Source organism: Rhinatrema bivittatum, chromosome 4, assembly GCF_901001135.1.
Source record: "Rhinatrema bivittatum chromosome 4, aRhiBiv1.1, whole genome shotgun sequence".
NCBI classification, from domain to species: Eukaryota; Metazoa; Chordata; class Amphibia; order Gymnophiona; family Rhinatrematidae; genus Rhinatrema; species Rhinatrema bivittatum.
The window spans coordinates 356,019,834-356,044,882 of NC_042618.1; the positions used below are offsets into that span (position 1 = coordinate 356,019,834).

A 25,049-nucleotide genomic window follows, 5' to 3' on the forward strand; every position below is an offset into this window, starting at 1 on the left:
CTTCGTGGCCCAAGGTACACTGCATCTCCCAGGAAATGGGACTGCATCCAGCGCTCCCGCAGCAGTTTCCATGATAGCTCCCTCAGGACTTTGTAAGACTTATGTGGGAAGTGTTGAGGCTATCATATCCTTTGCTCTCAGTTTATAGAGCTTTCCACCTTCCTGGGTGTGGGTAGAGATGCTAGATGGGCTGCTCTTAAGGAGGGTGAGACCAGTTTGGACATTTCTGCTATCTTGGAGTCCACCGCAGTGGATGAAGAACACAGAGCTATGCTTTTAGTGTCATCTGTCTCCTTTTTATGATCACGATTTGATTTTACATCTGTATTTGTGTGTGCTAAGCATATTTTTTTTTATGGGTGGTAAAATTCAAATTTTTCTGATTTTTGTAGGGCTACACAGATGCGTAGAAGAGAATTTCTTGGTATGCGTCAGGCGGTATTCACTTTGGGGACTCGTTTCTTTCCATGTGAATGCATGATTGTATTTTCAACTGAAGTTTATCAATTCTTGAGCCTCCAGTTCTGGATGAGGGTTAGATAGGGTGGGAATTAATTAGTTTGTTGGCTTTGTTCTATACTATGCATTTAGAAAAAGATTTGTAGTCATGGACAGATTGCCTTATCTCTTTTTTCTTTCTTTCTTCTGTTTCTGGGTCCTTCCTCTATTATTAGTGATACTCTTTTTAGCCCTTGACTCTTTGTGTTTTCTTGTAGCATTACTTATATTTGTAGGGCTTTTTTCTCTTTTGTCAATCACTATTTCGTTGCGAGTTAATTCTTGTAATTTATTTTTTATTTTATTTTATTTTATTTTTTTAAATCTTTTCTATACCGTCATTAAGGTGGGTACCGTCACAACGGTTTACAGTAAGGCACAAAAATAATGTTATTAAAATTTATCAGTTTACACAGGTGCCATTAGGTTCGGTAAAATCAAGCATCACAAGCAGGCCGATACAGTACAGTGCGCTCCAACAGAGCGCACTGTTAGCCTGCTCTTGGACGCGCGTTTTCCCTTACCCCTTGTTCAGTAAGGGGAGGAAAACGCGCGTCCAACCCGCAGCACCTAATAGCACCGTCAACATGCAAATGCATGTTGACGGCCCTATTAGGTATGCGCGCGGGATACAGAAAGTAAAATGTGCAGCCAAGCCGCACATTTTACTTTCAGAAATTAACGCCGACCTCTAATTTCTTCCAGCACCGGGAAAGTGCACAGAAAAGCAGTAAATACTGCTTTTCTGTGCACCCTCCGACTTAATATCATGGCGATATTAAGTCGGAATTCCCGAAGAGTAAAAAAGTTAAAAAAAAATAAATTTGAATTCGGCCCGCGGCTGTCGGGCCGAAAACCGGATGCTCAATTTTGCCGGTGTCCAGTTTCCGAGACCATGGCTGTCAGCGGGCTCGAGAACCGACGTCAGCAAAATTGAGCGTCGGCTGTCAAACCCGCTGACAGCCGCCGCTCCGGACTAAAAGGAGGCACTATGGACGCGCTAGTGTCCCTGGCACCTCCTTTTGCCCGATTCTACCGCACCACCTCATTTGAATACTGTATCGCGTGCACCGGCGAGTGGCTGGTGCGCGCGCCGGGAGAGCGGGCGTTCGTCCGTTCTCCTGCGTTTTTACTGAATCGGCCTGAAGATGAGGATGAGAGATAAAATAAGATTTCTGAAATAACATTAAAAAAACATTTAAAATATAGATCCTATAAATATCAGCAGACCATATCAATACAGGATAATCATAAAACTAGCCAGCATACAAATGTATGATTTTTTTTGTAGCTCCCTCTTTTACACTCACTGCCTTTGATTATGAACCCTGCCCCTTCTTATCAAAACTCGCCACCTTCAGGTATCAGTGGAAGGCCTGAATGGTTTCCTGCTGAGCACCCCCTCCCTACCCCACCCTCCTGACCTGCTGCTTAGATTCAGAATGGTTGACTGGGACTAGGTTGCAGGAGCTTTGAAAAACTGCAGTGTTTACAGACAACCAGCCTCCCCCTTCCCATAGTGAACAAAGAACCTGCTTACTTGTCAGCCCGTCAAACACAAACTGCCCACACAGTTTGTGTCTGAAGATGGGGCAGGCGTGCGAATCAATAGTATGCGTGTGCTTGAAGTCATCTCCAGTGCGAGTAAAATGTCTGCACGCTGACTATGCACATATATAATTTTTTTAAATAAAATGTACACACTTACTTCTCTCCCCAGAACACCTCTTTTGTAATGGGAGTAAAAGTATACAGGCTGTGAAGATCCACTTAAATTCAGCCATTCTACCTACATAACTCCCAGTTTTACCTGCGTCGTTAACGGCATGGCCCCTGAAAATTTGCTTTTTAATAACTCCTAAGGAATGAAATACACATCGCAAAAATACACATCTTTATTGCTGATTGTATTGCTCGAAAAGTTGCCTTGCAGCTTTAAAGGAATACAGGAACTCTGCTTTTCTAACAAAGCAGTAGTTCCTCTTTTTTGCACCATTCATTTTCTGGTAAGCATTTGCCTTAGATCCAGCCATGTAAGTTGCAAGTGCTTCCTTTTTTATTCAGTTAAACATTGTGGACTCTGGCTGTGAGGCCTCTCCAGGAGGATGGTTGTAATACGCATCTCCTTCCTATTTCCTCTCTTTAATCTTTGTCCTGGCTCATGGTTTTAAAATGTACCACTGTTTTAAATCTCAGGCTTTTCACTGGCTTTACTTTCTCCCCTTTTATCTGAGCTGGTGTTCGGTCCCAAGAACTGTTTTGTTCTGTTTTTAACCATTTTCACTGTAGTTATGATGTCGCTAGACAGCTGGTAGAATCCCAGCACTCTAGTGCAACCCCATATCTGAATGGAGATTTTTGGCCAGTCCTGGATTTTGAATTTGCATCCTAGTGCTTTGCAAGATTTGTAGTCCTCCTATCAGAACGGAGTTCTACAAGTACCAGAATACATCAGGAGAGCATGGCAGAAGGATAGAACTGGCCTAAAATCTCTCTTCAGAAACTGAGTTACTTAGCCATCCTGAGCATGAGTGGAAAAGCATGTTTCTGTAATGAGCTGGGGAGCAGACAGATTTGTTTGCTATTTCTCCATTTTGAAGTATTTGACAGCAAAGCACCCCAAATCAGATGCATTGACAGTTAAATGGCGGATTAGTGGGGAGGGGAGGGCATCACAGCTACCTGTCAGTTTGCTACACCCCTGCCTCTCAAATCTCCTCTTGTGTGGTGTTGACTTCACCATAGGAAGACCTTTGTAGCTCTCAACCACACCAATCATCTTCACAGACTTCACTACCCTTCTAAACATCAGTTTTCTGCCAATATGAGATGTTAGTTTAATTTATTTGATAAATCACATTTCTTAAATAAAATCAAGGCGATGTACAATAAAAATAGAAATGGAAATATAAAAAGTCCAAACTAGTAAAAAATTACAACAATTACAAACCAGTTAAAACAAAGAAAATATAGTATACACACCATGAAATGGGATCAAAATAAGAGCATAATTAATGAACAATTTATGTAGGGAAATCTTGCCTCACAAATCTCCTACATTTTTTTGAAGTGGTGAACAAACATGTAGATAAAGTTGAACCAGTAGATGAGGTGTATTTGGATTTTCACAAAGCGTTCGACAAAGGCCCTCATGAGAGGCTTCTAAGAAAACTAAAAAGTCAAGGGATAGGAGGCGATGTCCTTTTGTGGATTGCAATCTGGTTAAAAGACAGGAAACAGAGAGTAGAATTACATGGTCTGTTTTCATAGTGGAAAAAAGGTAAACCGTGGAGTGCCTCAGGGATCTGTACTTGGACTGGTGCTTTTCAATATATTTATAAATGATCTGGAAAGAGGTACAGCTAGTGAGGTGATCAGATGCCACTAAATTATTCAGAGTAGTTATATCACAAACAGATTGTGATAAATTGCAGGAGGTCCTTGCGAGAATGGAAGATTGGGCCTCCATATGGCAGATAAAATTTAATGTGGACAAATGCACATGATGCATGTTATGACCGTCAGTCACAGATGGCTGCGACCGATTCAACTCATGTCATGTGTTGCCCTGCTCTCCTCTCTGGGTCTACTCGCGGCTGGGGCTAACCGCTACCGCTGCATACCTCCAGGTTCTCAAGGCTCCTTGTGGTGGCCGGGACGCCGCTGCCACCCATGCCGACTCCGGGCCTTCCTAGGCACGCATGCGCGTCACCGGGCCTCCCTTTAAAGGCCCAATGGCGGGAACCTCAGGGGCGTCCCCGACTGATGACATCACAAGGTTGAGATTCATAAGCACCTCCCTCACCCTTTGCTAGCTGACTTGGCAACGAGTTCCTTCGCTACTGGTGCTTGCTCCTGTCTCCTCGGACCCATGGTTCCTGCATCGGATCTACCTGCGGCTCTGGACTCTGGCTCGGGTACCCGCTCCTCGGGGGCCTGCTTGCGCTTCAGTTGGAGACCTCGTCTCTCGGCTTCCCCCGCTCCTCGGGGTAGCCCCTGCGCCTTTCAGAGGTCCTGCCTGCCGGCTTCCCTGCTCCTCGGGGTTGTCCCTCAAACTGCCTTACTGCTTTGGAGACTCGACTCTGTGCTTCCTCGCTCCTGGGGGCAGTGCCTACACCAGTGACTGTAACCTGTGCTTCCCCGCTCCTCGGGGCAGTGCCTTCGTTTCTCTACCAGAAATTCCATCGTGCGCAGCCCTGCTCCTCAGAGTAGCTTACGTCACTACTTCGGAGATTCGACACAGGCTTCCCCGCTCCGCGGGTCAGCCTACATCATCACACCAGAGCCTCTCTCGCTAAGCTGTCCCGTCCCTCAGGACAGTCTCTGCTGCATTCCTCCAGAAGTTCCTGTCTCGTGCTCCCTGCTCCTCGGGGCCTGCCTAGCGCTTCTCTGTCAGAGGTTCCTGCTCTTGTACTTGCATCTCCAGTTCTGCCTGAATTCTGTGGGTTCCTCCTGAACTGTGTCTCTTGCCCCGCTCCTCGGGATCCCTCACAGTACTCTCTCTACAAGCTCCTGCGATCACGTGTTGAGACACAGCATGCTCTGTCTCTCTACCACTACTATCGTATCTCCTGCTGCAGCTGACCTCGCCTCTCGACAGTGAGGTCCTGTGGGACTCCTCCCTGCAGGTAGTATCAACCCTCACCTCAGGCCAAGAGACCACGAAACCCACGAATCCTAACAATGCATTTAAGTAGAAATAACCCAAGTTGTAGCTACACAATGTTAGGCTCCATTTTAGGAGTTACCACCTAGGAAAAAGATCTTGTCGTCATAATTGATTTACATTGAAATTGTCAGCTCAGTGTGTTGTGGCTGACAAAAAAGCAAAAAGGAATGGCAAATAAAATGGAGGATATCATAATGCCTCTGTATCGCTCAATGGCTAGACCGCACCTTGAATACTGTGTGCAATTCTGGTCGCTGCATCTCAAAACAGATATAATTGCGATGGAGAAGGTACAGAGAAGGGCAACCAAAATGATAAAGGGCATGGAGCGGCTCCACTATTAGTAAAGTCTAAAGAGGTTAGGGGATGTTCAGCTTGGAGAAGAGATGGCTGAGGGGAGATATGATAGAGGTCTACAAAATCATGAAAGGACTTAAATGGGTAAATGTGAAATGGTTATTTACTCTTTCGGATAATACAAGGACAAGGGGGCACTCCATGAAGTTAGCAAGTAGCACATTTAAGACTAATCGGAGAAAATTATTTTTCACTCAACGCACAATTAAGCTCTGGAATTCATTGCCAGAGGATGTAGTTAAGGCAGTTAGTGTAGCTGGCTTTAAAAAAGGATTGGATAAGTTCCTGGAGGAGAAGTCCATAAACTACTATTAATCAATAGGGATTAGCCACTGCTTGTTGCTGGCATTAGTAGCATGGGATCTATTTAATGATTGAGTACTTGCCAGGTACTTGTGACTTGGATTGGCAACTGTTGAAGACAGGATACTGTGCTTGATGACCCTTGGTCTGAACCAGTATGGCATATCTTATGTTCTTATGTAAAAATACATAAAAGACAAATAGTAAAAGTAGCATAGTAGGATTTAAGGAAACTTAAAAAAATGAACAGACCCCCCTACAAATGAGGCTTAAATAAAAAGTTTCCAATAGAAGATTACATTGCAAAGGTTTGACAAAACAAGAAAGTTTTAAGACCCTCCCTAAATTTGGAAAAATCCATCTCACATCTAAGTGTCAGGGGAAGGAGTTCCTTAGAGTCGGTGCAAGAGAGGAGAATGCCCCGGGTTTTCTGTAACCTATGGTTTTGCGGGGCAATAAGGACCAGACAATGGAGAAGGGAGTTAGGCAAGCAGGAGTGGTGGAACATCTCATGATGTTGTGGAATTAGGTTGGTTGGTAATGTGTGTCTGTTCCCAGGCCTGGCTAGCACTGACTGTGCTCAGAAGGTACGGTCATGGTGGTGAAAGAATGCCCAGGATGGAATGGAACTAGATTCACAGTAGCAGAAATGAAGAAAGTGCAAACCAATTAGACTGACCTATGAACTTTGGGTATGGCAGAAACTGACCTTTGTCTTATAAACTTCCCTCTCTTTAAGGGTTTTAAAAGAACAGTGGATAAGAGCCAAATATGAAAGGGAAGAATTTACCACAGACCGAACTGGCCCTGGTACAGTCTCAGCAGGTGAGTGACTATGGAAAACATTAAAGAGGCAATAATCAAACTGCCCACAGGAGGCTCTTATACGCAGGATTTACTGGAATATTCAAAGCTAAACTACACAGGTAGCTTTGCTTTGATTATTGTCCCACAGAAAAGTACCTGTACGCATTTGCATTTGTTTTTGTGTGTGTGTGTGTGGCTAAGTCGAAACAAACTTAATGTGGGCAGTTTTTATCATTCATAACTACCCACGTAAGTGCCTCCCCCAACCAAACCCAACTCTGGAAACACCTCTAAAGATACATGGGTAAAAGTATCCAAGTTGCTGTCATACACGGCTACTTCTACCCACGTAAGGGTGGACAATAATCAAAAAGCCCATTTACACGGGTTAAACAGTGTCTCACCTACAGAAAGGGTAAGCAATAATGAAAGCCTTAGCACAAAAGAATAGCTAGGGTGTGAATTTATTTATTTTTATATTCTGCTTTTTGCAGCACTTCAAAGTAGATTACATTCAGGTACTGTAGGTATTTCCCAGAGGGCTTAAAAGTCAAGTTTGTACCTGAGGCACTGGAGGGTAAAGTGACTTGCCCAAGGAGCAACAGCAGGACTCAAACCCTGATCTCCTGGCTCGTAGCCCACTGCTCTAACCACTAGGCTAATCCTCCACTCCGAATGCCATATTAAATACCACGTTCCCATGGCACAGCAGCAGCACAAGAGCTGCCACATCAGTGAGATTTTTGGTACCTTCAGATGGAAGAAGCAGGACCACAACTACTACAGCACACTTAAGCCAAGACAGGCCAAAATTCTCCAGTTAGAAACTGATTCATTCAGGAAGCTCCACAAGAGGCTTGGTGGAGCCGTACAAGCAAGATTCTGTATGATCCACGGGCATGATCCATATTTCAACCAGATCCACCTGGCTCAAACTCTGGACAGAGATTTCTGACTGTGCAGATGTCAGAAAGAGGAGTGCAGGTTTCCATTATACATGGGACAAAAAAAAAACCCCCAAACAGTTTTCCATTCCCCCACTATAAAATCCATTCCAACTCCTCAGACTAGCAGTTCCTGATCCAGGTAGCACTAGCAAGGCAAATTAGATAGGCAAAGTCAAGAGATCTCCATTCTGTTGGTTTTTTTTAAGACTAAAACATTCAAGTAAAACACAATTTGTACAGGAAATGCGAAAACCAGATGCAGGTTAATGTGCAGTGCTTGTGTTGGATTCGTGGACCCTTGGGCCGATCGGAATCGAAGGATGAGTTGCTGAAGGAGATTGCAGCAGTGGTCCCGACCGGGAGGCGGCAAGGACACACTCGTGGATGGCCGAAGGAGGGACTCTGGAAGCCCTATGCGACCAAGGGCCTTGGCGAGGAAGAATGAGACGATGGAGCTGGCGCAGTGGTGGGAAGATCTTTGCCCTGGAAGCCGATCCTCCCCCGAGAGGAGCTCGTAGGAGTTCGGCCGCTGGGACTTAGGAGATTCACCCTGGAAGCCGGAGTCCCCCCAGGAGGAGCCCGTAGGAACCCGGCCGCTGGGACTTAGGAGAGCCCGCGGGGGCCGGGTCAGATGGAGTCCAAGGTTGAGTACCGGAGGGTCGTCGCTCGCCAGTCCAGAGTCAGGAACCAAGGGATCACCGTAAGCCAGTCCGAGGTCAGGAGCCAAAGAGTCAACGTAAGCCAGTCCGGGGTCAGAAGCCAGGGAATCAACGTAAGCCGGTCCGGAGTCAGAAGCCAGGGAATCACCGTCAGCCAGTCCGGGGTCAGAAGCCAAGCAGAAGCCAAACGATACAGGAACGCAGCAACTGGAGACAGGAATACCTGGGAACCTCGTTGCAAGGCAAGGAGCAGATCTCGATGCAGGGTTTAAATACCCTGAGGGCGTCTGACGTCATCCTGAGGCTGTGCTGGAGTTTCCCGCGCTGGCCCCTTTAAATTGAAGGAAGGGACGCGTGCGTGCGTCTAGGGGGCGGAGCCAGCAGTTGCTGGACGCCGGCTGCTCCGACGCAGCGAAGACGCGGTGGCAGAAGGAGCTGCAGGCCCGGGCGAGGTGGGCAGGCGCCGGGCCTGCGGCGGCAGAGGTCCCCGGAGGCCCGGGGACCGCGGGCCCAACCCGGAAGCACGACGGGGTAGGTGGCGATTCTGGGACCGACCCGGAATCGCAACAGCTTGTTACTGTAGCAGGATGAAAAATACATCAAAGTTTACTTGTGGTTCCAGTTTAGAACTTGATTTGATTTTCTTAAGACTCTCAGACCTCTTCTTGGATTATCCCCTTGAGGATTAAAAACAAAACAAAACAGTCTGCTTATTTGGAAACGTTGCCTGCATTTTTGGACATTGGAGTTGGAATATTTTCCTACTGGTGGACAGAGGGGGGTTGCTCCTATTTTATGCCTACAAGGGTTGAGGGGTGAAGGGAAACATTTATTTTATAAACCAAGATCTTAACCTTTTGTCATTCCTCTGCTTGCAGAGATTGTGTCTCCTTCCGTTTCAGGGCAATTCTGTGACAAATTAACTATTTCTCATAATACGCTGCTAGTATGGGGGAAGGGGGCACGTTCCTCAAACAGCCGAGCAGTTTGGAGAGCACGCAGAGTGATTGATTTTCTTCCCACGCAACTATCCCAGCTGTTACTGAGGGGCGAAGACCTCCTTTGGACCTACTGGGACCATTTCCCACAGCAGTCTCGTGTCTCTTCTCTATTATGAATTGGCCCATTAAAGAGTTCTCGTATAGGGTATAGAAAGGGACAAAATCCTTCATGAACCGGGTTCTTGCTACCAAGGCACGAATCATGATTTCTGCAATAGACAACTGGAAAAATGGTATTATGGAATGAAAGGTGCAAATAAATGTAAAAAAAACAAATCTAACTTTAAACACGTCGTCATCTTGGGACGGGAATTCTGGAGTGATGCTGTTTTGTATTTTAAGGCAGCAAAGAAGGTTTTCTCTGGAAGCGGGGAAAGGACAAGGCCCAGTTTCTGTTGAGAAGGTTTGTGCTGTCGGAGAAGGAAGGGGTGCTCAGATACTACACTAAAGACGAAGTAAGTATGCAGGTCAACAGTCGACTGTCTGTTAGTGCCATGTCCCCTGGCCTCTATCACAGCAGCTCCCAGCAGCAAATTCTGCACTTGCAGAAATGATTGCACGTAGAGGAAATACCTGCTCTTCAGTAATATTTCAGTTTTCTTTTTTTTTTTATAGTGACAATTTTTATTTTATAAAGTGTGTCAAACTACAGAGCCAACTTACAATTGAAACATTATAGCATCAAATTTCAGATAACATCTGGAACATTCTCTAGTATGAAATGAGTAATATTTCAGTTTTCCATATCCAAAAATATTTGCATCTGGCCCTTACTGAAGTTTCCCCAAGTTAGGAAGCAAAAGGTTTGAAATTCAGCTCGAGTCGGCAATCGCTCATTGGAATTATTTGTGGGGTTCTTTGCTCCATATTTTTCATTTAATGCTCTGTCATAACATTTTGTCTGCAGATCAAAGGGCCAAAAGCAATAATGCCCCTGAAGGACCTGAACGCCATGTTCCAGGCAGAGAAGATAGGAAACCCCAATGGGCTGCAGCTCACCTATGTGAAGGGGATTCAGACCAGAAATGTTTTTGTCTATCACGAAAGTGGAAAGGTAAAAAAAAAAAAACCACAAAAAAGATTGAATTATGCAAGCGCTGGCTCAGACTGAGGCCTCTTGAGGGGAGGGGGGCAGAACGGAGAGGGAAGAGAAGGGAGAGTGTGGAGGAGGAGCAGGAGGGGAAGACGAAAAGGGCTGAACAATTTTAACTTCAGCTGAAAAAATTCTGCACAATTCTAGGCTGCCCAGCAAACTCCTGACCCGCATCCCATTTGCTGGAAAACTGCATCATTTTTTATTTTATTTTTATCAGTGGCACTGGTGATGTCAGTAGCACAGAGACACAGGGGGGTGTTGGGAGACGCTGGGGGTGTTGGGCTCTCTGGAGGAAGTGCATCCCCAGACGGGATGCAAGGTGGGGAGAGAGAGGAGGCCCCCAGCAGACTGCCAGTGGATTGCGTTTCGGAAGCAGAGGGAACTTTGCAGGCGAGAGAATCTGTGGAAACAAAGCTACAGTACTGAGGGACCCTTTTTGGTTTTGACCTGGCAGTTTCCTCTTGCTCCTTTGGGCTTCCAGGGCTTGGATCCAGCACCATGCAACTGCTCGGGGATTATTTTTCCCTATTTTATAACACACACACACACCCCTTCCCGTTTTGCATTGTAGTGATGGTCCTGAGCCAGGCGCCATTCCCCAGGCCTCCTTCCTAATCCTTGTAATCACGGGCCTGCGAATCCGGTCGCTAAGTGTCACCATTGCGCAATGACCGTGACGCCCTCTGCGCCTGTCAGGGGTCGTAAATGCAGCCTCCCCAGCATCCCAAGCCGACCCAGGGAACGAGTGGAAAACCTGAGCCAGGACTCAAATGCAGTTCCCTGGGCATGGAATTATAAAAATAGTTTTCCAACCTTGTTTGAGCCCATAGAATTTATTCTGTTTATGCTGCATGAGGGAAAAGAGCTACCAAGTGTAGCACAGGGAGGAGATCTCAGAGATGGGAAGAGGAGAAAGGGAAAAGATGGAGAAAGGAGAGAGAGAGGGGATTGGGGAGAAGAGAGAGAGAAAGAGGACTGGGGACTGGGAGAATTGGGACTCTGGGATGGGGAAGAGTAGGAAGAAAGAGGTAGGAGGGGGATCAAGGGTTGGAGGATTTGGGATTAGAAGTTGGAAGGGGATTCCAGGATCTGGGAGAAGGGAGAAGGGAGAGGTAGGAAGAGAGGGAGGTTGAAGGATCTGGGGGATAGAATCCGAGATTATGGGAGGGAGGATATAGAGGGGACAGAAGGAGGGAGGTGTCCCTACTATGCTCCGGTCCTGTACCCCCTCCATCCCAGCACCAATCCCTTCTGTCTCACATACATGCACCCCAACCAAAACCTCTTTCATCTCCCAACCTCCTCCTCCTCCTTCTCCCAGGGATCCACCTCTCATTCCCTTGAAAGCTCCCTAAAATTATCCCTCTTTGCTGTCTGCTTGAGGCTCTTCTCCTCCCCTCCTGCAGCTGCATGAGGAAGCAGAGGGCTGGTCTCTGCTGAGTGAGATTCAGCACGTAAGGAAAGCCTCAATCCATCAGCCAGCTAGCTTCCCCCAGAAAGTTTGCCCTCCCTAGGCTCAGGCCTAGCGTGCCCATTTACAAATCCAGGCCCAGTCTGCTTGGGAGATATTCATCTCTCTCCTCAGGAGATTTATTCCTGTGTAACTATTTTTTTATGCTCCTCCAGCATTTGCAAACGGGAGGCCCATGTGAGCAGCTCACAGGAACAGAACTCATTACTGAAGGGAACCCCTGCAATCTTGCATGTAAAATTCATTTTCCATTTTAATGCTTAGATTAGTTTAGTTGGTTTTGATATACTACTTTTTTTTTTTACATATGTCAAAGTGGTTAATAAATATACAAAAAGCATAAAATACATATCATAAAGCTGCATATCATAATACAGTATAATAAAAATACAGTATAAAATGTATGTGTGTAGAAAATATGCAATATAAAAATACAAAATGTGCAGCATCAGTCCAGTTATGCAAACTGCTGCACTGTGCTTTGATAAACAAACCCTGAGCCGTTGCTCACTGGCATGTATGTCACCTGCAGGAAATTGTGGATTGGTTCACTGCTATTCGAGCTGCTCGCCTGCATTACCTGAAAACTGAGTTCCCCACAACAACAGAGTCTGAGGTGAGTAATCAACCCTGAGCGCCCAAACTCTTCTAGCTAAAAACCGACAAGACATCCACTCGCCTCTCCATTTGCATTAGTTTTTTTCAGTTTTCTCGCTTGCCTTTCCAATTGGGAACTGCAAGACGTAAAAGTACAATAAAATATAAGAAACTAATAAAACATCATAAAAGTCTTCAAAAATTGGCCCTAACCACTAAAACATGTATGATGAAATAACAAAGGCCATATCAATCAAAAGACAGATAAAGCCAATACACACCTGAAACCCTTCTGAGGTTCCATAATGGACTGGGAGTAACCTAGTCTTGATCTTTGGCTTTTCACTTAACTGTTTTCTTTTAATGAGAATATTACAACTAATTGAATGGTTCAGGAGCTCTCTTGTTGATTTTCTCAGACTGAGCATCGTGGGGAGGGGGTTCAGTGGTAGGGTTGCCAACTTGCAACTGGGTAAATTCCAAACACTTGATTGCGAGGAGTAAAATTCTCACCCATGTCCTGCCACATGACTAATTGAATTTTAAGCTTTTATTACTTGTCTTATTACTAGAAAACTCTACACAAAGCGAGGTGCAACCAAATAATCCCAAATATAACAATACCAATGACATTCCATTAGAAAGCTCAGTACAAGTACAACTACTTAACCATTAGGAAAACTTGTCTTTTTTACCTATCATACCCCTTTACCCACCACTGCCATCCCAAGGCCAGTGCAAGGATATTAGGTGCCCTAGACAAAACGTACAGCCTTATATGACCCCCCCCCCACCCCATAAACACAATTACAAATTATGCAGTTATTGTAACAGATTTTACATAGAAAAGGACATTCAAAGTATTGTCCTCTGAGGTAAAAATATCACTTGCAATATGTATATTATATTTACATGTACTTCTGTGATGCCAACACGAAATCCCTGAAAAAAAGACACCTGGAATCTATAGGATATTAGGCCTATCGTAACGTGAGTTGGTGTGGGCTTGGCTGCCAGAAAGCCAAGAGTAAGCTGAATTACAATTATAATATGGTAAACCTCCCAAACCAGAACAGCACTAACTGCCAGCACTCAAACAGGAAAAACCCTACCTAAGAAAAGACAACACGGCAAATATTAGGCCAGTCTCTAAAACACCAATTGGTGCGTTGGAGGTGGACCCTTGGGCCGAGGTGGGGTTGACGCAACCCGTAGGTAAGGACCTATACGAATCCCCACTGTCGGCAGGCGGAGTGGGCTGATAGACAGAGGCCGCTGGAGCTTCACCTATACCAGCCCTTGTTCCCCGCGGGTTGAGCCTTTGGGTACCAGGGCCGGCAGGACTTAGGTGGGCCTCTGTACGTAGTTGCAGTAGGTGTTGGTTCAGCCCAGAGATAGCAGGTGAAAGATGGTACAGTCTTACTCTGGACTGGGTAATGTCCTGGAAACTCGGGTGCCAATGGAACGAAGGCAGACAGGGGGCGCTCGAGCAAAAGCAGGCCGAAGCCTGAAGAAACCACGTCTAGGGAGTAAGTTGGAGAGGTGTCCAAGGGCAGGCTTGAGTCAGGGCTGGCGGCAATCCGAAGGCAGTGGCAAGCAAGGCTGAGGTCTGATCGTGGAGATAGTCAAGAGCATAGTTAAGCAAGGCAGAGGTCTGATCACGGAGATGGTCAAAAGCGTAGTCAGGCAAAGTGGAGGTCTGAGTCTGGAGATAGGCAATGAGTAGTTGGATGAAGCAGAGGTATGGGTCTGGAGATAATCAATGGCAAAGTCAGGCAAAGCAAAGTCAAAGTCCATGTAGTCCATCCGAAGCATGAAGCAGGGTAGGAACAAAGAGACAGGAACCAAGAACAACGAGGAACATCAATGCAGGGATGAGACGAATCTCTAGGAGGCAACGAGTACTCGACCAGCAAGGAGACCTGTTGCAAAGGCAATGCTAGGGAGCGGAGCCTGAGCTTAAATACTGTAGTTAGGTTGACGTCATCATCTGGGGCTGCAGCTAGGTTCCTGCTGTGGTCCCTACTTAAGAATCAATGATGCACGCATGCCTAGGGAAGGGCGCGGCACGAGTAGCAGCGTCTCTCCGCGGGCCACGCAGAGAGGCCCAATGAGAAGTGGAAGCAGGACCAGGAACACCGGGGACTGAGGCAGAGCTGGAGGCATCAGAGGAGGCCCGAGGACGGGGCTGACGGCCCACCGCCGCCATCGAGGAGGAACCAGAGGCTGGAGTCAATGTAGAAAGGTGAGGGGGCCGTGCTGCGTGTCTGCCGTGGACGGCACATGTAACACCAATATACCTTCTATTAGGAGAACACAGAAGCCAGGCTGCTAACAGAATATCTCACCTTAATTACACATGCAGAACACAGACAGATCCTCACCAAATACAGACCATAAAGTATAAATAGTAATTTGCAGACAAAAAGTGAACTTTAAACCACAGCAAGCCAGACTTTGTATATAGCACAAGAATGGAAAAACAGAATCATTATTCGTCACAAAACATCAAACAATAAACCCAAGAAATATAAAACATCATAATAGTGAAACCATACTAATAAAAAGAATAACGATTTCAAAACAGTTGACAAATAGAATAATGTCCAATAAATAATAATTAATATTAGAATTTGTATAAATTTAACAAACACCAATAACATTTTTAAAAAATATAGACACATCAAATAAAGTTCAAAAATTAAAACAAATAGGGGTAAAAAATATCTCCATACCTAGGAACTTTCTATTACTAGTCACTCTGAGATTCTTATAGATTAATGAGGAAAAAAAAGGGTGCACACTTTATCCAATCTCTCATACACACAAACTCCCTAACACACACATATTCATTCTCTCTCTTACACTTGTTCATTCTTATGTAAACTCTCTCTCTCTCTCACACAAACATATAGGCTCTCTCACACTTACTGGCCCTCTCTCCCACACACAAACATTCACACACACACATACAGGCTCTCCCTCCCTCACACATACACATGGGCAGATTTTAAAAGGTATGTGTGCGGCGTACATTTGTGCGTGCAACCCAGCATGCACAAATGTACGCCCGATTTTATAACATGCGTGAGGAGCCACGCACATGTTATAAAAATCAGGGGTCGGCGTGCACAAGGGGGTGCACACTAGTGCACTGCGTGCACGCCGAGCTCTCGGGGAGACCAGCTGGCTTTCCCCGTTCCCTCAGAGGGAATTTTCCTTTCCCCCCCACCTTCCCCTCCCTTCCCCTATCTGTCCTGCCCCCCAGCCCGAAACCCCCCCCCATACCTTTATCTCATAAGTTACGACAGCCAACTGCCGGCGCATGATCCCCTGGCCCAGCAACCTTGCAGAGACCTCTGGCCCCACCCCCCGGACCGCCCATTTTCAAGACTTACACACGTCCCAGGGCTTTACGCGCACCATCGGACCTTTTGAAAATAGGCCAGGCGTGTGTAACCCCCCTACGTGCGTAAATCCTCCTGGATTTAGGCGCGTAACCCTTTGAAAATCTGCTCCACAGACTCTCCCATGCTCACTAGCTTTCCCTCCCTCCCTCATACACATGCACACAGGCTCTCGCACTGACTTTTTCTCCCTCTCTTACAAACAAACACACAGGCTATCACACTCATTGTCTCTCTCTCTCCTTCACACACACACAGGCTCTCTCATACTCACTGGTTCTCTTTCCCTCCCTCACACACATTTTCTCTTACACTAACTGCCTCTCTCTCCCTTTCTCACACACAGATTCTTTCATTCACATCTCACCCCCTTACAGGCTGTTTCACACACACACACACACACGCATTCGCACACTCTCTTTCACACTCCAAGCCTCTGCTTCAGCTCACTGGGCCTTTTATTCCTGCTTGGGCTGGAAGGGAGATGTGGACAGACCTGGGCCTCTTTATGTTGCACAGTGGGCAGGAGGGGGAATATGCCGACAGCCCTGCTGGATCTCTTGCTGTTGCACCACAGGTGAGAGGGCATCCACCAGCGGCTGAAGAAACAGAGACACAGGCCATTGGTTGTTTTGCTAACGATGACCCTGCCTGTGCTGTTTGCTCCCCCGGTAGAAGTACAGCGCCACTTTTGGCTGTGGAGTTAAACCACAGCTCCTTCAGGCTAGGCTCGGAGATGCATCTCCTGGCGGGTGTCAACATAGCTGCTGCACTGGACTGGAGGATTAAAATCCGGACAATTTCTGGACATTTTAGCCCTCCATCTGGCTTTCCAGACACTGCCTTTAAATGAGTTGGCAATCCTATTCAGCAACTTGCATAGGGTCCTGGGGTGTAGGTGTGAGTAAGGGAGATCTGACTCAGGTTGTCAGTGATCACAGCCCTCCACTCTGCCTACCTGATGCTGCTAACCCCCCCCCCCCCCGATTAGCTGGGCCTCCCCCCCCCCCTCCAATCCCAATCCCACTCCCCCCCCCACACACACATTTCAAATGAACTTTTATTGTTAATAGTCTGAGTTGAATTTCAAGTCTTTCCTGCTTGCTGTGTGATATTTAAACAGCTTGTTCCTTTTGGCAGTGAGCAGCACGTTCTTTTCTGAGCTAGTCAAGAAGGAAGAAAGGAAGAGTTCTGTAGAAATTAGTTTTTGGTTAAGGCTTTTAAAGGGACTATATTTGGTGGGAAACAAAATCATTCAGTGCAAATATGTCTTTTGGAGTATGATTGAGAAGCGTGACCAACCCACAAAAGGAGAAAATTATGCAGAGAGAGAGAGAGATTCTGGCGTTTGCTTGCAATTATTTATTTTATTTTTTGGTAATTTAAATTTTATTAATCGGCACAGAAAGAATACAAAACAACAGGCTATGGTTGTTGCCCAAATGTTACAGAGTCTTGTAACAGCAGCCATCTAAATTGCTATAAAATGATGAGATCATAATCCTGTCTATGAGTTTTCTCTTTTGATACCTCCCCTTACCCCATCGGTTATCCAGTTGAACAAGCTATTCTGTAACCAAATATGCAGAGTTCTGGTAAAAGCAACAAGGCTTTCTAGATTATCTGGTGTAAAAATAGAGCACTTCCTTGACAATGAAATTACAGGATATGAAGTTGCACTTTTAAAATAAACACCAGAGTGAAACTGTGAATATGTTTCTCATAACTTCCTTAGCAAAGCAGAGCAGTCACCTTTGTTCCCTGGAAAACGCATCTGAGAAGCTCAGTTTTGCAGGCAGAGAGCCGCCGGCACTCATCCAGAGCTCCTTATTTCTGCACCGTTCCTCTGGGCTGGCCTGTGGCACATTGGAAAGCCTGGGGTCCATTTCTGGACCAGGACTCTGCTCCCTGGTTGCCCAGTGGCGACACCTAGTGGCCAGACTCAGGGTCCACATTACCACATTCCCGAGGGAGATGCAGTCTGTGGCCCCTGACCATGGATTGTCTCTGTGATGGCTGAGTCAAGAAAATTGGGAAGGTGTGGGGGGGATCTAAAAATAGGGGAAAATATCCCCGGTAATTCGGAAGGAAGCTTCATGTTGCCATAAAGCAGCAAAGGCTGGTTCCAACTGAGTTGGAAGCCCAGAGGAGCAGGAGGAAACAGCTAGGCTAAAAGAAAACAAACCAAGAAGGAGCTCTGCAGAAGCAAAAGAGAATGCTAGGGCAGCTACTTGTGAATGACCCATGTTTATTTCTCTTCTGCCAGCTCATCCCTAGGATCACCAGGAAATACCTGAAAGAAGGCTACATGGAGAAAACAGGGCCAACGGTATGTTCTTCTCCCAGCTTTGGTGAATGCCAATGTAGAGTTTACGCAGAAGTAGGGGCAGAGAACTTGCTCTTGGGGTCTGCATGCAGAAAAGACAGAAACCGTATCCAGGGGGCTCCTGCTAACCTTGGTTTGGAGGATTCGCTTTAAACTTCAAAAATAAGACGGCAGAAGAAGCTGCCTTCCAGAAACATGAGAATGGTTCCAAATTTGGATGCCTGGAATATTTAAGCCTTGAAAAGCAACATCTAAATAAATTAATGAAAACAGGATAACTGCAAGCTAGGAATATTACATCGGCCGAAACCACTACTAACAATTCAGGACTTCCGCACTGTATTGCAAACACTAATATTTTCAGACTTAGATTACTGCAACTCACTTTTACTCGGACGTCCTGCAGGATTACTAAAACCCCTACAATTACTACAGAATGCTTCTGCGAGACTCTTACTAGGGACAAGAACAGTTGATCACATCACCCCCTTCTCTAATAGCACTGCACTGGCTTCCGGTACAATCCAGAATATCATCAACAACGTTAACCCAACCTTATTAGGAGTGACACTTCAGCCATGCAGGCCGATATAAAGGAGGGGAAATAAGCCTCAGCAGTTGATGGCTTATGGTACCACATTTCAGCCCTTGTTCTGAGCGAGCGGAAGTCCAAAGGAGCAGGAGAAAACTGACGGATCAAAAAAAAAAAATAAAATTGGCCAACCAAAGTGCCCCTTTAGCGACTGAGAACACCTAAAAACAGCTCCCCCATCAGCACTATGTGACGCACTTTCATCTGCAGTTTCCGTTCAGTGAAACTTGTACCCTCTCCAGCATCTAGATGCTGGTTTTATTCGAAACGAAATAGGTAATGACATTTCCCATTTTGTTTCATTTCATTTTAAAAACAAAGCGAAAGAAAAACGAATGAAATTTTGTTTGTGTTTCATTTAGTTAAAAAAAAAAAACAAAACCCCAAGCACTAGAACCAGCCCTGAGCCTCACCCCACCAGAAAATACCCTCCCCTTCCAGGCTTTGAGGCATCCACCAGTTCCCCTCGCCCCCCCTAGGCCGCCCTGCCTCGCTCCTTACCTCATCCCTGGGTCCTCGTAGGGCCGGGGGCAATCCCCAGTCGCTCCTGCCCTATTGGTGCCGGCTGACCTGAGGGCTCCTTCCCTGTGAAGACCAAGGGATAGGATGAGGTGTGGCACGGGCCTGTTGAGGGGGAGATGTTCTTTTGGCGTGCGTGGGTTTGTTTAAGTGCGCACTGAAAAAAAAAGCTAAACAAAAAAATGTGTTTAATAAAAAATGAAATGAAACAAAAATGTCTCACCTGCACAGCCCTAGTGTTGATAATTGTATTTTCCAAAAGGCTTCCGTTACCAGCCCAGTATTCTCTCTTGGCAGCAAAGGGAGACATTTAAGAAGCGATGGTTTACCTTGGATCTACTGGAGAGGAAGTTACTTTATTACAAAGATCCCATGGTAAGAAGACTTTCCTTCTGATTGATTGCTCTTTGTCCTGCCTCAGGTGATCGGTGGATCCCACTGAGAGTGATGCTGGGTCCCGGGGGGGGGTGAGCAGGGCTGACCGCTGGCCCAAGGGTTACCACCAACACTGTTTCCCGTGGTGCACTCGTGCAAGGCTGCGCACCCACCCACCTTAAACGGCTGCACGTGCCCTGCCTAAGGCTGTGTGCAGATCCTGACTTGGGCCTCCGTGGGACTGAGCAGGAGGGAGCAGCAAGAACTACTGCTGGGCTGGCTCTGTGAGCAGCTTCAAAACAAGCAGCACCTCCTGTATGCCGATTCCCCCGACATCGCGCTATCAGTTCAATGGAAGTGCCAGTTCACAAGTTTTGAACCTTTTCACAGGGCCATCACAGAGGGAGAGGAGCAGCAGAAGTGGCTTTACTACTAGACAGGTATTTTGCCCAGAGAAGAGGCAGGGGGGACAGGCAGATGTGGTGGCATCTGGGGTGAGGGAGGGGTGATGGAAAGACAGGAAGCAAAGGCTGGGGATAAGAGACAGGGGAGTGGATGCTGGGGATGGGTTTTAAGAGACAGGGGAGTGGGCCTGAGGATGGGGAGTTTGAAACACAGGACAGGATGCTGGAGATAGGGTGAGTATGAGGCAGGGGAGGGGATAAGAGACAGCCCTGCCTGAGGTTAAATGCAGCCGATGCCATCAGCGTTTGCTGGGTTCTGCATACTTCTGTACCCTGGCATGTCTTTCTGGCTGGTTCATTTCATATCAGCCATGTATCTTATGCATCCTCCAGAACAAATTAATACCAGATAACAACTGGCTCATTTTAGTGTTGGAATAGTCACATAAATCAGAGATTTTGGGAATGGGATCTGGTGGGGGGGATGGATGGGCACGTAAGGTAACTATCTGACTCTTTGATATAGTGTAGCTTTTAGTATGATTTTATTTACTTCAGAATTTATATAGCACCCTAAACCAAGGTACTATACAATGAGTGCCTGTCCTAGAAAGCTCACAGTCTAAACTTAAGTACCTGAAATAACGGAAGATAAAGTGACTTGCCCAGGGCCTCAGCGGTTGCTGGTGAGATAAGTGGGATTTGAAGCCCAGTCCTCTAGCTCCCAGTACATTGCTCACTGCTTGGCTACTCCCTCCTCCATAAGAGAGCTACATTAAGTAGTCCTGATACCTTTTGGGCTCGGATTGTGCAAGCATTCAGAGCCTGACCAGTACTTGACTGGTTGACTTCCATGGTGGCTCACTAGGGGGCATGGAGTGTGGTGTTTGGGTGGTCGTGGGGTATTTTTTTCCTGAGAGATTATGTTGCTGGGGTGAGATATTAACCAAGGGCTTATGTATTTAGTGGGCATTAAAGATCATATGGCACTTTAGGCAAAAGCAACACCATTAATCCTGACATCAGAACCAAATTCCAGAACTGAATCAAACTCGGAAAAAACTATGCCCTATTTTTCTGTCTTTTGATACTGTTTATTTGTGTTGGTTTTCATCGCACGCACACACACACACACTACACGGCATACAAAACTGTTCCTCCAGTGTAGAAAGGAAATACATCTCATGACCTCAGAACTAACAATGACCAACAAAGCCCAATAACAGAAAGTGTTCGAGTGGTTGTAAGCATTACTTTTGAAATAAACACTGTCAAAATTTCAGCAGCTGTCTACGTGATTAGCAAATATGCCTAATAACCACCGTGGAGAGAGCACGCACAGCCCCCGAGAGGCTGAGCTTCGCAGAGGAGCCACTCCCGCAGGCCGACCATAGAGCACACTTGGACCGGATTCTGATGGGGGCTGTGGTCCTTGCTTTTGGTCCAGGCAGGGGTGGGGGAGAGATGCATAATGTGAGGGGGAAAAACATCCTGGCAGCTGGGAACAAAGGCCCGGAAATGATCGGCACATGATCTTCCGGTAATTAAGACTGGTATATTCCCAGTACCCATCATGCCCGTACGATGCAGGGTTCTCTTTCTTATTGTTAGGAGTATCTAAGAACAATTTCACGACCCAGCCGCTGGCTGCCTTCTTTGTGGCAGCTTTCCCATAGTGTCTGCCCCTTGGGTTCTCTTGGAGAGCGTGCTGGCTAAAAGTGCTATATTATGTGTAATCCGAACAAAGCTTCTTCCGCTGATGGAAATTCAGATCGAGCTCTGCGTTTTGTAGGATGCGTACGAGCAGGGTGCTGTCTTTATTGGAAGCAGAGACCACAGGTACCAGGTCAAGGAGGGCCTGCCTAGAGGAATCAGGGGGAAGAAATGGAAAGATGGGATCACCATTGCCACCCCAGGACGGCAGTTTTTGTTTACCTGCGAAAATGAGAAGGATCAAAAAGCCTGGATGGAGGCTTTAAATGAAGTCATTTCCCGACCTATGACGTCTCAAGACTATACGGGTGAGTCCTGTTCTAAACTCTGGAAGTCCCGTTTGGGAAGTACCTGCATATACTGGGAAATTTCTTCTCTTCTCACATGTTTCAGCTCTCCAGTTTTCTCTCCTACCCTTCCATTCCTTTGTCCTCCACCCCCTCTGCCTCATCCCACGTCCATGTAACACTTCCTTTCCCGTTCTTATCCTTTGCCTCCACTAAATTTTCTGCTCTTTCTTTCCCAGCATCCACCCCCGCCTCTTTCTCCTCCTTCCCTTATTCCCCAGCATCTTCTCCCTGCTTCTTTTCCCCTTTCTTCTCCCACATCTGCCCTCTGTCACTCTCCCCCCTTCCCCAGCATCCGCTCCCTGTTCGTCAGCTAACGCTTCGGCGGAGCCCGTCCCGCAGCTGCCAACCACTCTGTCTCGTCTGTGCCAGCACCCTGAGCAGCTTCTGCTGGCACTTTCTGCTGCTGCCCTTGTGCGTCATGAGATCGGAAGCAGAAAATGCCAGCCCGTAAATTTTGAAATTGCTCGTGGTGCCCGCACCGATGAGAGAGAACAATCTGTGCGCACGGCTGCTGGAAGAATGCGGCGTATTCACGCACATTAGAGCAAAGATGGTCTACAAGTCCAGAGATGCATAGGGGCAAAACCAGCATGTCCTTGATGACCTGGAACCATCTGGTAACTACATGAGCATGCACGATGACCTTTCACATGTAGTCTCTTTTTGATGCACGCTTTGCTATCTCAGTTTTGCTTTGCTGGCTTGTTTGGAGCGTGCAGCAAGGTTTGCATTTGTGAGCTGCTTGGGTATTTGCTTGACACCACTGACCATGCGCTGAGTATTTGCCTTTTCTTGTCATATTCCTAACCTCTAGGGCAAAGGTAGGTAACTTCAGTCCTCCAGTGCTACAACTCAGTCTGGTTTTCAGGATACCCACAATGAATATGCACAAGATCTATTTGCTCACAATGGAGACAGTGCAAGCAAATATATCTCATGCACATTCACTGTGACTAGCCTGAAAACCCAAACCTGTCTGTGGCACTCAACAACCGGCGCTGTCTATTCCTCCTCTAGGGTGAATATACAGCTCTATATCAAAAGGGACAAGCTGAGCCAGTCCTGGTTTTATCTCATTGCACGCTCAGAGATGTAATCTAATTTAGATTAATCAGAACTACATCTCCAGGCATGCAGTGGGGTAAAACCAGGGCTGCCTGGCCCCTCTGACATGGAGCTGCATAGTCAACTTACCATAACTCACCGGCTGATTAAATAGCATTGAAGCTTTAAATCAGGGGTAAGCAACTCCGGTCCAGGAATGCCATGAACAGGTCTGGTTTTCAGGACATCCACAATGAATATGCACAAGATATATTTGCATACAATGGAGGCAGTGCATGCAAATCTGTCTCATGCATGTTCATTGTGGATATCCTGCAAAGCAGATCTGTTTGTTGCATTCCAGGACCGGAGGTGCCTGCCTACCCCTGCTTTAAATGCATGCTTGAACCAAGAAATGACCTTTATTGATTTAATCAACTTGGTAATTAGTTTCTTTCTGTCATATCCAGTCATTTGTCTGTAGTCTGCACCTGTAACTAGTTTTCCTCTTTCTTTCTTTTTTTTTTTTTTTACAGCAGAAGCCAACTTTAGACGACAGAGATGACAGAGAAAGACAAGTCCCTTGGGAAAGTTTGAAGACTTTTATCAGATTGCAGCTGCTGCTACTGCAGCAGCTGGACACAAAGTCCTCTGACTACAAAGACTACAAAGACTTCTTATTTATTGTGAGGGAGAAATTAAGATGCAGAGTTTCACATCAAGGAGTACCCTTGGATGCAAGAAAGGAGACCTAAGAGAAAGATGACATAAGGAAGTTGCCTTTTGAAGAACAGAGCTAGCCTTCTGCCATATATAAAAGTTAGTGCAATGGTGTTTGTGACCATTAGATTGGGCACCTGAGCAGGTGATCAGCGCATTAACTTACACTAACTGCTTGTTTTGGTATAACTGTTCTTATTTAAAGTTTTCAAAGATGTTACTGTGAGCAAAAATATGTTGGTGAGTTCATGTCCGTATACTGCACTTGGTTCATACACAAAGCTATAAAGCCCGGCCACCCACATTCATACCCCTCACGCAAGGCACTCAACTTCCATGTAATTAAGGCACATTAAGGATGTAATTTTTAAAAGGATTCCCTTGCTTAAAACTGGGTTTTATCTGCATAAATGGGCTTTTGAAAATTGCTACAATGTATGCAGGGACCTCCGTTTTCAGGTTTTTATTTTGTTTTTCCAGAGAATGTCAATGTTATAATAAGTGGAAAAAATGACATAAAATCATGAGAGGTCTAGAACGGGTAGATGTAAATCGGTTGTTTACACTTTCAGATAATAGAAGGACTAGGGGGCATTCCATGAAGTTAGCAAGTAGCACATTTAAGACTAATCGGAGAAAATTCTTTTTCACTTAACGCACAATAAAGCTCTGGAATTTGTTGCAAGAGGATGTGGTTAGTGAAGTTAGTGCAGCTGGGTTTAAAAAAAGGTTTGGATAAGTTCTTGGAGGAGAAGTCCATTAATAGCTATTAATCAAGTTGACTTAGGGAATGGCCTCTGCTATTACTAGCATCAGTAGCAAGGGATCTTCTTAGTGTTTGGGTAATTGCCAGGTTCTTGTGGCCTGATTTGGCCTCTGTTGAAAACAGGATGCTGGGTTTGATGGACCTGTGTTCTGACCCAGTATGGCATGTTCTTATGACTGTTTTAACAAAAAGGAGAAAAATTAGTGAAAAATAATTCTCAGATAAAATAAAATAACTGAAAACAAAGGTCTCTAGATATTTTCTACTTTTATGCATGTAAATCCTTTTGACAATTACTCCTTTACTGTGCCAACAGCATTGTTTGATTTTTTAATATTATTATTAGTCTTTGCAGTGACACTGCCTCTGTTTGTGGGAATGTTTTCAATAAAACTTTGCATCTAAAGCAGAAAAACTTCATTGTTCCC

General features: G+C 46.0%; 1 protein-coding gene across 5 annotated transcripts in view; it reads left to right on the forward strand.

Moving 5' to 3' along the window:
• ADAP2 (ArfGAP with dual PH domains 2) overlaps positions 1-24,492 on the forward strand; it is a 39,457-nt gene extending 14,965 nt beyond the window's left edge. For 2 of the 5 annotated variants that reach the window (XM_029600715.1, XM_029600720.1), the window contains exons 4-11: positions 6,567-6,652; positions 9,584-9,696; positions 10,149-10,295; positions 12,341-12,424; positions 18,079-18,141; positions 19,547-19,624; positions 21,821-22,049; positions 23,672-24,492. In XM_029600715.1, coding sequence (XP_029456575.1) covers positions 6,567-6,652; positions 9,584-9,696; positions 10,149-10,295; positions 12,341-12,424; positions 18,079-18,141; positions 19,547-19,624; positions 21,821-22,049; positions 23,672-23,700 — 829 coding nt within the window. In that variant the 3' untranslated portion in view covers positions 23,701-24,492. Of the gene's footprint in view, positions 1-6,566; positions 6,653-9,583; positions 9,697-10,148; positions 10,296-12,340; positions 12,425-18,078; positions 18,142-19,511; positions 19,625-21,820; positions 22,050-23,671 lie in introns of all 5 variants that reach the window. The other 3 variants (XM_029600719.1, XM_029600718.1, XM_029600716.1) reach the window with 3 other exon arrangements.
• The last annotated feature ends 557 nt before the right edge of the window (positions 24,493-25,049 follow it).